Genomic DNA, 13547 nt, shown 5'->3' with positions numbered 1-13547 from the left:
GGCGCGTGTTGACAGCGGCGGCGGCGGCGGTGCCGGGAGGGCGGCGGGAGTCGGCGCCTGTGGTTCCTGCCCCTGGTCCCGAGGCGGTGGTGGACTGGCGTCCCGGGATGGCCTTCATGGAGAAGCCGCCGGCCGGCAAGGTGCTCCTGGACGACACGGTGCCGCTGACAGCAGCAATCGAGGCGAGCCAGAGCCTGCAGTCCCACACGGTGCGCGGCCCGCCGGTCGGGCAGACGGCGCGGGGCGGCCCGGGGCCGCGGGAGGCTGCGGGCGCCGGGGCAGGGAAGCCTGGGCGGGGACCCGGTAAAGGGTGGACGGCCCAGACTAGGAGGGTTTTGGATGGCGGTGGCTCTACGTCTGGGCCCCCGGGGCCCAGGCTCTGGTCTGGAAGGCTAGACGGTGGGGATCGCAGCTCCCGGGGCCAAAGAGCGGGAGGGGCTCGGCTGTTCGCTGGAGAGCACTGCGAGTCGGGGGTGGTGTTGGGCTCCTGGGCCCACCTAGGGCCGGCCGAGTAAACTGACCATTCAGGACACTCTCATACCCTTATGCCCGCCGCCAGCCTTCTCCCCTTTGGGGCCGCTGAGTTTGCCTCCTTTCCCCGGGGATTTAAGTGGTGGGGATGAGGGTGTGCCGGGCCAAACTGAAATGGGACTTCAGAGCCTGCTTGTTTTGTGAGCTGAACGAAAGAGGCTGGGGTCTGCAGCCCCATTTCCAGGTCGAGTGCTCGGCCGAGGCACCTTTGGGGGAGGCAGTCTGGAGTCCTGCTGAGGCAGGTGTATGAATGTGCTCCTTCCTGACTCTAACCTGCTATTTAGTGGGCAGTGGTAGCGTTCATTTGAGTTTAAAATCCACTGGAGTAATATAAAGGAGTAATAGGTCCTCGTAGTAAACACAGGCAGAGTTCATTTATGTTACATACACTGTCTTTTATGTGGCTTTAAAACCATGGTTGTTTTCATTTGCCTGTACCTTTTTTGGAAAAGCACACCATACATTATAATTTGCAAGTTATAAACCCAGGAACTAGGCAAGAAAACAGGAGCTGCCAGCAGTGGGACTCTGGGAAGTAATGAATGGGAAGAGAGAGATTCCTTAAATTGTAATGTTTTGTTAGGTCACCAAAGAGATTCCTGCTCAGAAGCTTGTTTGTTTACCATTGCAGTGTGCTTGGGGTGCATCATCTGGAGGCTAAGTCCCCACAATAGCCTTCTGTTTCTCTTTTTGTTCAAGCTGTTCTGGTGACTTCAAAGAGACCTTTTATTCTGTTGTCTTGAAGTGGGACTTTTTGAACCTCAGTTTCCTCTTCTGACAGCCATGCTTTGTAGGGCTTGGATTGTTCAGTGTTCATTTCCAGTTAGGAAAATGATTGTATTTTTTGAAAGTATATTTTATTTCATTGTGTGCATCTTTAACCCTGTTCTATGGATTTGTGAGAAGGCAGTATATAGGACAGAATGTTAAACCCTCTGTAATTTGTGCTAAGGGACTATGAGTTAAGGGTTGACATTTGGGGCAAGGAGTCAAGAAAAAATTTGGGTATTAAATTAGATTTTTGTTTGATTATTGGCAAGTAAATCTAATAACCTTTTAACGAGTGGGGTTGGGTCTTTTAGGTGTTTTTTGTAATGAGAATAAAGAGAGAGATGCGTATAAATGCTGACAGATCACTTCCTGCAGGAATCGTTCCATGATGGCCACTGCCCCAAGCCATGTGCTCACCTCTACCTTAACACTGACCAGTTTATTCTGTAATTACTTCTTTAGTATTCCCTCCTCCCCACCAGGCTGTGAGAGGAGGGATACTTCTTACTCATTTTTCAGTCCTCATCTCTGGCATCTGATAAGATTTCATATGTGTTTGTTGAATGAATAAATAAATTGCAACCTTACTTTGCTTCTCTGTGTAAAATGGTAGTGATGAAAATTGGGACAACATCGTATCTAAGGCACTAAAGTAAGGGATCAGTGCTTTGGCAAGGAGGAGAAAGAGATAATAGAATTCCTTTTCAGTTGCAGAGCTTTTCTTTAAGGAAAAAAGTAAAATGCCTGAGGGTAGAGAGAATGGCAGTTCCCATAATGGTGACTGAACACAAAAGACAATGACTCACAGGAGACCCATAGAGGCAGATGTGTTGGAGTAAAAAAAAAAAAAGTAGCCTTGTCTTGCATAATTTTTGACTCTTCTATGTTCTTGTCATTTTAACTGTAAAATCTGAGACAGAAATGTTGCATCAGCCCTGAACTTTATTGAGATAATCATATGCTGATGCCAAGTTTTTGGACTATTAGTGCCTTCTGAGTGAGTCCCTTTAAAACAGGAACTGTTGGAAATTATTCTGGAAAGAGGTAGTTTTGGGGGTGGTATACAGAAGAAAAAGACACTGTTTTCTGTAGGAAGATTGAAGATGGCTTTCTGGCTTGTTAGCCAAAGGGAGATGGTGTCCCAGAAGTCAGAGGGGCATCTTCCCTTTGTAATGCCGAATCTCTGGGAAGTTTCTCCTTGGCTGTGTGAAAGAGACATACAGAGAGTATATAGTAGACAGCCTTTGAGTCAGAAGAGGCAAGAGTTTAATAGATAAGGGTTTTGACTGACACTTGCTGATCATGTGTCATTGGTCGTGGGAGTCACTTAACCTTTTTGATGTTTAGTTTTGTCATAGGTAAATGGATTAATAAATGCCTGCCTTGCCTACCTCTCAAGGTTGTTGCGATGCACAAATGAAATACTATTTATTTACTTATTTATTTATTTTTAGAGAGAAGGGAGGGAGAAAGAGAGGGAATGAAACGTCCACTGGTTGCCTCTTGTACACCCCCAAATATGGACCTGACTCACAACCTGGGCATGCGCCCTGACTAGGAATCGAAACAGCAAGACCGCTGGCAGGCCAGCACGCTCAATCCACTGAGCCACACCAGCCAGGGCATGAAATAATCTCTATGGAGTATTTGTAAAGTGCTTTCCTTCCTTCTTCTGGCTGTTCACTTCCTGGCAACATATACGCGAAAGGTTAAGCACATTAAAATATTAGTATTGCAAATAAGCTAATTTCTGTCCATAGTTTCTTTCATTTATCAAGGTGTTTTAGCCTTGGGAAACAGAATTTATAGCAGAAAATTTTACATGTGATTTGGGATTTACGGACTGGAGAGGAACATTTTTTTTTTAATTGGAAAACTGAGATGCCAGAAGGGTGAAAGGAACAAGAAGGTCACCATCAGAAAGTCATGTTGGGTTGAACACCTGGCAGAAAGGGTACAAGTCGGTTGGTGATTTTGTGCCTGACTGGTTTGAATGATTTTTCTTTTCACCTTTACAGAGCACAGTGCATTTAGCTTCAGGATATAGACCAGGCCTCTGCTACAAGGAAATGAAGCTTTTATAAAATCAGAAAGGACAGTATTTAGGAAGAGAATACTTCTAGTTAGCATTTAGGGATGGGAGGAAAGGGAAGAATTTTCCAAATAAAAGGAATTCTAGTAAAAAGCCACACAGGGTGGTTGTGGGAAAGTTTGGGAGGACTAAGAGAGAAGACAAGAGAAATGTCTAAGTTCTTGGCTATATGAAAAGGAAAACTTATAAAGTCAGTACACTGAAAAAATGCTTACGTAGCTGACATAGAAACCAGAGGACACCGAGAGTTTCGGAGAGCATCGTTATCAACTATGCACACCTGGGTTTTGCTGCTCGGTGTGCTGTGGCGTGTTGGCTCTTAATCTCAGTTTCCTCCTTTTAAAATATTCTTCTCTGAGGTTCAGCTGAATCCAGGCCCATTTTCTCCGCATTTGGTGCATTTTGTTCTTGATGAACAAAAGATGATTTTAGTGATATTTAAAGAATAACAGAAAACAATTAAATCTGTATAGAAGTAATATTACATGTTAAGATCTTTACTGAAAATGGATCTCACCTTGAACCTTTGACTTTTAGAAACTGCATTCCTGCAGTTTGTTTATTCAACAATACTCATGCATTTAACAAAAGGGTATTGAGTGCTTACCTACTAGGTGCCTGGCACATGCTGGAGCCATGGTAGAGAACTTGACAGCTCCTGCTTTCAGGGAGCCTTCGTCCTGTCAGACTCTGAAGTCTTCCATATACAGAGTGCATTTGAGTCAACCGGAATATCTACCCATCACGGCACAGCTGGTTTTGAAGTTCCTCTTATGACTTGGTACGTTGAGCTTCAGCTTCTTAATCTGTGTCCTTTTTAAAATAGTCTTTAAAACTTTATCCATATATTATCAGAGTACCTATTCAAATGTGCTGCCAAATTAGAAGACATCATTGTCTTCTGATTCTGACATTTTAAGGCAACCCAGTGCTCAAAACCAGAATCTATCTGGTCTTTTTTGTAGGATGCTATTTGGGAGTTTTTAAGAATTCCAAGGTATACTGAATACGTAAAGATTTGTGGGGTTTTTAAAAAGATGTTTGTATAGACAAATACACAGAGTGTGGTAATTAACTTGTAGCGCTTCCACATATTATAATAAAATACTAATGGTTATCTTCTGGCAATCTAATCAGTCATCTCCTGCTTGGTTATGTATTTTTCCTCACTTGTCCTTGAAACCTGTGAGGGGTGCAGTCAGAAGACTGAGTTGGAAGCTTTTAGAGACTGGTAATTTAGAGATTGTAAGTAATCTTTTCCTATTGAAGAAGATAATTTTTGGCAACCTGATTCTTAATCTTCCTATATCATCTCTTTCGAGGGGATTATCACACTAGAAAGGTTTCTTGTGGCAGGAATACAAATAAGAAGCTGTCTCTGGTTCCTAGGAGGAAATGTAGGGTCTGGGGCTGAAGTTTATTTTATCGAAAAGATAGTTATATGCTCCACTCCCTAAGGGAATCATGGAAACAACCACCTGGTGTACACAGTTTCCGTATGGATTGTGGTGTTGAGAGTGTTCAAAATACAGAGTTTGATTGAGGGCCTGAATCTCTTCATCTGGGGCAAGTTAGACAAACCATTGCAGGCAGGTAGCGGTTCCTTTTCAAGCTGCGGGAGGATTCTGGCGGCTGCCTGTGAAATCAAGTTCCTTCATGTTCCAGCTTTGGACATCCTGAAAATGGGAGACCTGACCCGAACATCATTTTGGAACTCAGAAGTGCTTAGATGTTTGGGGGTGTTGTGGGGGTGTTGTGGCAGGCTTTTTCATTCTTTTTCCCCCCTTAAACTGGAAGACTTGCTTGTCAGTGACTTCTTCGTGATTAACATGCACATGATAAGGGGAAATGAAGGTGTGACTCCTTTTCAGAGGAGATGATGGGGTTCATGGTTTTCACTTTGAAACTTTTAACTAAGGACTGCGGGGCAAATAGTTACCTTGCATAAATCTTTGGACTTTAGGAAGGGAAGAGTGTGTGCAAATTGACCATTTACTCTCCAGCTGATCTTGCTGACTAGCAAATTTGTGTTAAGTCTGGCTGCTTCTGGCTGAAGATCCAGATATCTTGTTGCTTCCTGCTTACTGAAAGAGTAGGGTTGAAAGGGAATTCGATTGTCATTGTTGTCTTCAGATAATCAAGTAGGTATTTTTTGATGACCAAGAGAGTAAGTACTCTTCTATTTATTAACATGTGAGTTTGGAGAATTCATTGCAGAGTAACAGGAGTCTTCCTGGAAAGTTTGTTTTTTTTTTTAAATAGCTTTGTAAAATGCACATATCATTCATTTAAGGTATACAACCCCATGGCTTTTAGTATATTTACAGAGTTGTTTGTCTATTACCACAATCAATTTTATAACATTTTCATTACCCTAAAAAGAAACCCCTTAGCCTTTACCTTGGAAAGTTTTATAACACTGCAGGATGCTAAACTCAGGTTATATTCTAAGCACAAGTTCTTTAGCTCTTCAGATCCAATGCCCTTAGGGATGTCATCAGAGGAACACATTTTCTATAAACGTTCATACACATTTGTATAGGCTCCCAGAACCTCGCTGACCTAAAACCTGCTCTTAGGCTGTGGATCACTGTTGGAAAAATTACTAAGAACTGTAAACTTGGAGAATTACTCATTTTAGTTGGTGAGATGTGTGTATCTAAAAAATGCAGTACACAATCAAAGATACACTACGAAAATCCTATACTTAGAACAACAGATGAATTATGTTCTGTTGGTGTGAAAAAATTGCTGTAAGTTCCAGCTCGCCTACTGCATTTGGTGTGCATGCCCAGCTGACTTACTAGATAGTGCCGGGAAGCTGGGTGACTGAGCCCTAGGCAGGGTTCCTCCTGCTGATCACAGTGTCTCTGTTCATGCGATCTAAACAAGGCTGCCCACATTTCTTTGACGTGGCTCATCAAAAACAGGTCATTTCTGCCTTCATTAATTCAGTTGAGGCTTTTTTACAGCAGTGGAAAGAGGGGATGAATGGAATGTTGGTATGGCAGAATCCTGGATGCAAAAATATCTAAGAACCACCTGCAGAGGTGAAAAGAGAACGCAGTGTTCATCGAGGGCCCTCCTTTGAGCCTGCTCTTCCCCCAGGTAACAGGTGATTCCTGGGCAGGGACTCATTGCACTCTAGTCCCACACCCATGCACACGTGCATGCACATACACTTTCCTAGTTGCAGGAGCAGAGGGAAACGAAGCCTGAATTGGTCCTGTTCACACTAGACCTCTGGTGTCAGGCCAGCATGCTGGCCAGCTGGGAGCACCCACTGACCCACAGGGAACAGCTGAGTGGCACATTGCCATGCTCTAGACATCTCTGCATTTGTCCATATAGATCTCCACATCACTCACCGCATTGTGCTAATTTATTCTATGAGGACTTCTTGAGCCCTAGCTCTCTGATGGGCACTGTGGTTGGCTCTAGGGTACAGTGGTGAGCAGCAGGGCTGCTGAAGGCGGAGAGGTGGATCTGCGCAAGGCGAGCACGCCTCGGCCCCTTCCCAGTCCGAGGTGGTTAGGGCCATGCGTGCAGCTTGCTCACACCTGTCAATGTCTTTCTCTTTGATATATATATATTTTACTTTAAATCTGGCTTTTCATGTCTATGTATTGATCACTTTCTTGATTCAATTTCAAATTATTACAGTCCTCAGCACATAGTTAGCATTCAGTAAATATTTGTTGAATAAGTGAATTTGTTGGATAAATGCAGTTATTTGAGGCACTTCCTGTGGACTGCTACTTGCTGTCTTACCCATAAGCTGGATATGGTTTTCCTTCCTGTGAAGATCCCATTCAGCTTTGGCTGAAAGTTGCAAGCATTTTATACACATGTTTTTTTCTTACTACCCTGTTTTCTATGTATGCCCTCCCCTCTAGCACAGGTGAAACTCTAAATAACTTGAGGAGAGGGACAATGCCTTAATGACCTTGGACAAGTTGCTTAATCTCTCCAGCCTCAGTTTCTTCATCTGTAAAATGGGGATAGCATGGGCTGCCACGAGGATTAACTGAATTTACATACATGGAGTGTTCTGAATAAAGCTCAGCACATAAGTATCAGCTGTTTTGTTTTGATTACCTTTGTATTTGCCAGAGCTCTGACAGCTTTTTAGTCATTTAAGTGTGTTGAATGGAAAAAGGGAAATTATTTATTGAAAAGTTTGCCTCACCCCCAACTATGAATACTTTTATTAACAAATGGAAAAAAGAAATCAGTAACATCTCAAAGAGCAACCCCCTACCCTCTTCTTTCTTTTTTACACTTGTGGACAGCCAGGCTGGAGAGAGGCAGCACAGGGCGCCCTTCGCGGCCTGCCTGGCTTCAGAGCTGGCTGTTGGTGTCAAAGGCTGCGAGGAGAGGCAGGGAAGAGGCAGGTGGGCTCCTGTAGGCTCTGCCACTGGCCTGGCAGATGAGCTCCTGAAGGCGAGGCCTGGAGGGAGGAGGCGCCTGGCAAGTGCCCGTTTCAGCTCTTCACTTCCCAGCTTTTGGTCATCGAGGAGGAACCCCAGCATCAGTGCATACACATTTGACCTCTGGCTGCCGAGTGAAAAATAAAATAGAAAGCCCGCTGCTTTGTTCTTTCCCTGCCTCTTCCCCTGCCAAGTGACCGTGCTGACACTTGTGAAGGGCTGGGAAGTGGCTGACATCTTCAGAATGCTGCTTCCTGAGAAAGAAACTGTGTTCTCCATAGCCCAGCTGACTTCCTTTCCCCTAAGGGGACGTGTACCCTGGGGTTGGACACAGTGTTCTCTGTGTCTACGCCAGAAAGCCACTAAGGTGCTGGGAATGTTAGCAAGCGCTTAATGAAGAGTCCCCTGTGTGCACGGCACTGTGCTGCGTATCAAGATAGAAAGATAAATGAAACAGGGAGCTTATATCCTTGTAGAGGTGGCAGACATCTAATCCAAAGATGAAGGAGTGCCAGCCCGTGCCGGGGAGCAGTGAGGTTGCCGTGTGAGTGGCTCTGTCAGGAAAGGCTTAATGGAGACTTGCACGGGACCTGTTCTAATCAAAGAGCATCTTTAAACAATTGGTAGAATTACTATATTTTTAGTTCTTGCCCGAGGATATACTTATTGATTTTAGAGAGAGAGGAAAGAAGAGAGAAACATCTACTGGTTGCCTCCTGTACACACCCCAGCTGGAGATTCAGCCTGCAACCTAGGTATGTGCTCTGACTGGGAGTCAGACCACAACCTTTTTGAGCATAGGACAGTGCTCCGACTGGCTGAGCCACCTGGCCAGGGCCAGAGCTGTCATTTTTATGACGGTCCTACCTTTTTGCTAACTTGTATTTTGCCATTGGCATTCCTGGAGCCTGCCTTTAGTCATGGTCCATTATGGGTGTAAATGAAATCATATATGACAAAGAGTAAAATCAATTAAAGGGCTGTGTAACGATCAAACCTTGACTAACCAACTAAATCACGAATGTACTCATTCGATCTCCATGACCCGCCCCCACCCCGCACTAAGTTCCTGAGTGCACACTTGGAGGCTCCTCAGTCTGTACTAAGTTGAAGGGAGAAAATATTTAAATGATTATTCCATTGACAGATTTTTGTTAAAAAGTAGAAACAAAACAAAAGCCTTATAGTTTTTAACGAATTAATCCTGAAACACCTCCCAGAGCCCCTTGTTGTTTATCTTGTCCTAAACTGTTGCTAACTGATCAGACACTGATTTGGGGGACCATTTTCTCAGTTCTTCCATCCCTGCTGCGTAGGTGTGGAGTTAATTTGTTACATACAGTGGAGGGCTTAGGGCAGCGCTGTCCAGTGGAAATGTCTCATATCATGCAAACCACATATATAATTTTAAGTTTTCTAGTAGCCACATTAAAAAAGTAAAAAGAAACAGGTGAAATTAATTTAAATAATATCTACTTAACTTATACCTAAAATATTAGCAACAGGTAGTTAACCTAAAAATTATTAATAATATTTTATGTTAGTCATACAAAATTTTGGAAATCATATATATTTTACAATTCCAACATGTTTAAATTTGGGCTACAGCTCAATAGCTTGGGCTGCTGTATTGGACAGCATGGATATAGACATTAGAAATAACACCCAGATAAATGGTTACTAAGGTAGAAAGAGATTCATGTTATATTAAGTAGAAACAAAGCAAATCACAACATTGTGTTTAATATGTTTACATTTTTATAAATATCCATGTTTCTGTAAATAAGTCTATAAATGTACTACTGTACAGTACAGTAGCCACTAGACTGCTTTAACTTAACAAAATCTAAAATTCACTCTCTTAGTGGCACCAGCCACGTGTGCATACTGGCTGCCATGTTGGACGTCACAGCCTTAGGCCATTACTTTCTTCAACCCCCTGAGCTGATTGAGAAAGGCTGAACTAGGGTGAGGACCTGCTAGCCCTGCAATCAGTGGGGTTTGGGGTCCACTGAGACCCAGCGTCTCCATGGTTTTTAACAGAAAGACATAGGAAAGAGGTTCATTCATTGTGCTGCTATTGTTAGATTTCAACAGGAGCATAGTGTGGGAACAAAACAACCTACTCAAAGACCTTGTTCCATTTTGGTACAACTGAAATGAACTACCATTCAAATTGCTGAGTACTCCATAAAACGGATGTCTGCTCTTGGCATGCTTCTGTGAAAATGCTCCTTTCTGCTTCTTCAGAACCTGCCTAATGTTCATCGTGGGGCTTATCTGACATGGTGAAGAGAACATTGTTTTCTTACCCAGACACAGCTTCTACGCGGTGCCCAGGTTACATTCAACCCAGATGTGTAGACAGCAGTTTGTGTGATGCAGTAGGAGGTGGGTTACAAAGTGCAGGGATGTTAAAGTCAGGAGGCTGTGGGCCGGGCGGTGTTCTGAGAACTCCGCAGCTGTATACAGGGTCTGGCAGAGGTGACACCTGCTTGAGTGTGGTTGGTAGGGTATGTGAATGTCTCGCACGAGACGGACAGTAATATTTAGGTGAAATATTGGACATTTCACCTAAAATGTCATATGGTGTGCTTGAATGTGATGTTAAGTTACAGAATTACATGCTTATGATTTTGTCATCAAAAAGGGGTGTTATTTCTGCTAGAACCTGTATATTAACTCACATTATCTCCCACCTGGGTTCTTGTCTCCACTCTGCCCCTCACTGTCTCCAGCTTCTTCCTGACTAGATGGACCGGTTCTGCCGGTTCAGCTGACCTCAGTTCATCAAAATGAGAGGGTATGTGATGTGCAGACATTATGCCCAACTCGGCAGAACACAGGAACTGCTGTGCCCTGGGTCATGCAGGCCTGCAGTGAAGTTCATTCTTATCACTTAGCCGAGTGCACTTGTGTGTTTTTTGTTAATCCTTGCCCAAGGATATGTTTACTGATTTGAGAGAGAAAGGGAACAGGAGAGACAGAAACATTGATGCGAGAGAGAGGCGTGGATCAGTTGCCACCACAACGCACCTCAGCTGAGGAACAAACCTGAAACCTAGGCATGTGCCCTGACAGTGATCATTTTGGTGTACAGGACTGACACTCTGACCGGCTGAGCCACCTGGCCATGGCAGTGGAGTGCACTTGGCTAAGGCATTGATGCCCTGGGTCCTTATAACCCAAGAGGTAGTCACACCTTCAAGTGTCCCTGGGAGATGCAATAATGTGAGGAACAGAAGGCGTAGAGTAAGTGTTCCATAGCCCTGACAGCTCCCACCTCAAGCTCTGAGGAGACACACAGCAGCATGGCGTGTGCAGTCACTAGTTGGTTATGAATTGGAACTAGTGTCTCAGGAGAACACAGCAACATTTCTAGCCTACGGAGAATAAATGTATGTGTAGTCAACCCTTCGTTATCCCTATTGATGGTGATCGGTTCCACTATAAATAATTGAAACCAGTAGGGATTTCCTAGCTTGAAACTATGAGTTGAAATCAAGCAAGGGACACTTCTTTGGGATTGTACCACCCTTGCATCAGGGTGGTACACCCTTGCAACACCAAATGTTGCACCATCCCTGGAGCAACTGGAAGGGTTAATTTATTTGACTTTCATTTTCTGGTTTCCCAGGCTCCCCAGAACAGTAAAAGTGTTGATGAGTTCGTAAAATGACCAAATGGTTCTTTGTCAAAGGAAAAAAGATGATCGTTTATATTTATCATTGATAATGTACTGTGCTCTTATCCAAGCTCAGATAATCTCAGTGCTTATCTTATCACTTAGGATTCCTTATGTTAAAGAAGCATGTTTTAAATTACATGTGTGGCAAACCAAGGAACTTTTAAAAAAATAGTTTTTCCTGATTAGAAGAGTAACTGTGTTCTTAACAATAAAAATAAAGAAAGAAAAACCTCTACTCATTCTATAATGAATGTTTATGACTTCAGAAGTAGTAAAACCTATTACTTTAAAAGAAAAGTAATATATGTCCATTGAGGATATCCTGAAAAATATAGAAAAAATAGCTAAAAGAGTTTAAACCACACATAATTTTACCTCCAGAGACAATTGCTATTACCATTTGGTGTAGTCCCTTCTTCCTGTCAAAGTTATCACAGAATTTTTTTATCCTTTTTTCCAAATTTGACATTATAGCATACACCTTTACCCATGTAATAAAAATTACTTTAGTAATATATCCTTTCATTTATTTTTTAAAAGATTTTATTTATTTTTAGAGAGAGGGGAAGGGAGAAAGAGAAGGAGAGAAAGGTTGATTGGTTGCCTCTTGCACACTTCTGACTGGGGACCAGGCCCACCCAGGCATGTGCCCTAACCAGAAATTGAATATGTGACCTTTTGGTTTGCAGGACAACATCCAACCCACAGAGCCACACCAGTCAGGGCTAATCCATCCTTTTAAAGTCTGGCATATTCTTCCACTAAATGGATAAACTATAAATAACTTATCCTTTCTCTTATTGTTGATGTCCTGATTATTTTAGGGACAGGCTTTTTAATTAGCCCCCTTTGAAAGTGGGTGTAGAAGCTGGGACAATAGATGCTGGAGTAATGGTACTCCCTGTTAGAAAGCAGAGACTGATAAAATTGTTTCCCATGTTCAAAGGGAATGGCTGCTTTTTGTTATTTTTTTGGTGTTCTTCATAGTGCTGCTGCTATCTCCTGTGCTTGCTGATTAAAGCTGCGATATAGTCTCCAGCAGACACCTTGTATTTGCTATTTTCTTAGCAGAAAAGTTATAAAGCTGGACTTTGTGTCAGATATTCTAAATATACGATTTAATCTAATATTCACCACAACCCTGTTGGAAAGGTATGATTTTGCAGGTGAAACTGAGACTTAGAGATGTTTGGTCACAAAAACTAGTAAGTGGCAGTTGAGCTTAAAATCAGTTCTCTTTATTTTTTTTTAAGATTTATTTATTTAATTTCAGAGAGAGGCCTGCAACCCAGGCCTGTGCCCTGACCGGGAATCCACCTGGTGACCCTTTAGTTGGTAGGCCAGCACTCAATCCCAAAATCAGGTCTCTTTAAATAGAAAGTTGGTGCCCTTTCCTCCTGGGGGCTTGTGCAGATGGTACGGGAGAGGGGTGCATGTTGTCTCTTGGGTAGGGGTAGGTAGAGAAATGGCCCCCCAAGAAGGAGCACTTCAGTTCTAGCGTGTACTTGGGGTTAGTGCCGGCTGAGGGCATGAGGGATGGTGTGTTGGCCACCTTAGCTTCCAGAACCCACATAAAAATTATTTCCAACCAGATTGTTGTTTGTGTGTTTAACTGTCTTTCCTAGACAGTCTCAGAGACTGGGCGGGTTTCTGAGACTGTGTTCACTGCGTCTGTTTCTACAGTATTAGGGTGTTGGCCCGAGGGATGTGAGGATTAATAAATGAAGGTTGTATTTCATTTTTAATTACAGTTTAATCGAGTCTCTAGATTTTTGAGGGTGTTTTTTTTAATTGCTTTCATGTAAGACAGAATACTGGATTCCCATCTTACAAATTATATAATTTGCTTTGGCACTATTTAAGGGTCATTGCACTGTAGAATGCTACAGTAACTGCTCTTTAAAACAGCGGCCCCCAAGCTGGCCGCGGACTGGTTTGGTCCCTGGCCTGTTAGGAACCAGGCCTCTCAGCAGGAGATGAGCGAAGCTTCGCATTACTGCTTGAGCTCCGCCTCCAGTCTCCTCCCCCTTCTCCC

The 13547-nt window shown here is 43.3% G+C and overlaps 1 protein-coding gene across 2 annotated transcripts in view; it reads left to right on the top strand.

Annotated features, from left to right (window-relative positions):
• PXK (PX domain containing serine/threonine kinase like) overlaps positions 1–13547 on the top strand; it is a 69671-nt gene continuing 56124 nt past the window's right edge. Inside the window, exon 1 of one of the 2 annotated variants that reach the window (XM_037137311.2) lies at positions 1–209. In XM_037137311.2, coding sequence (XP_036993206.1) covers positions 108–209 — 102 coding nt within the window. In that variant the 5' untranslated portion in view covers positions 1–107. The remainder of the gene's footprint in view (positions 210–13547) is intronic. The other variant, XM_037137309.2, reaches the window with a different exon arrangement.

The sequence above is a fragment of the Artibeus jamaicensis genome, unplaced genomic scaffold (genome assembly GCF_021234435.1).
Source record: "Artibeus jamaicensis isolate MK-2021 breed Jamaican fruit bat unplaced genomic scaffold, CSHL_Jam_final contig_519, whole genome shotgun sequence".
NCBI classification, from domain to species: Eukaryota; Metazoa; Chordata; class Mammalia; order Chiroptera; family Phyllostomidae; genus Artibeus; species Artibeus jamaicensis.
Note: the sequence above shows the minus strand (reverse complement) of the source record. Positions and strands in the feature narration are given on the sequence as shown.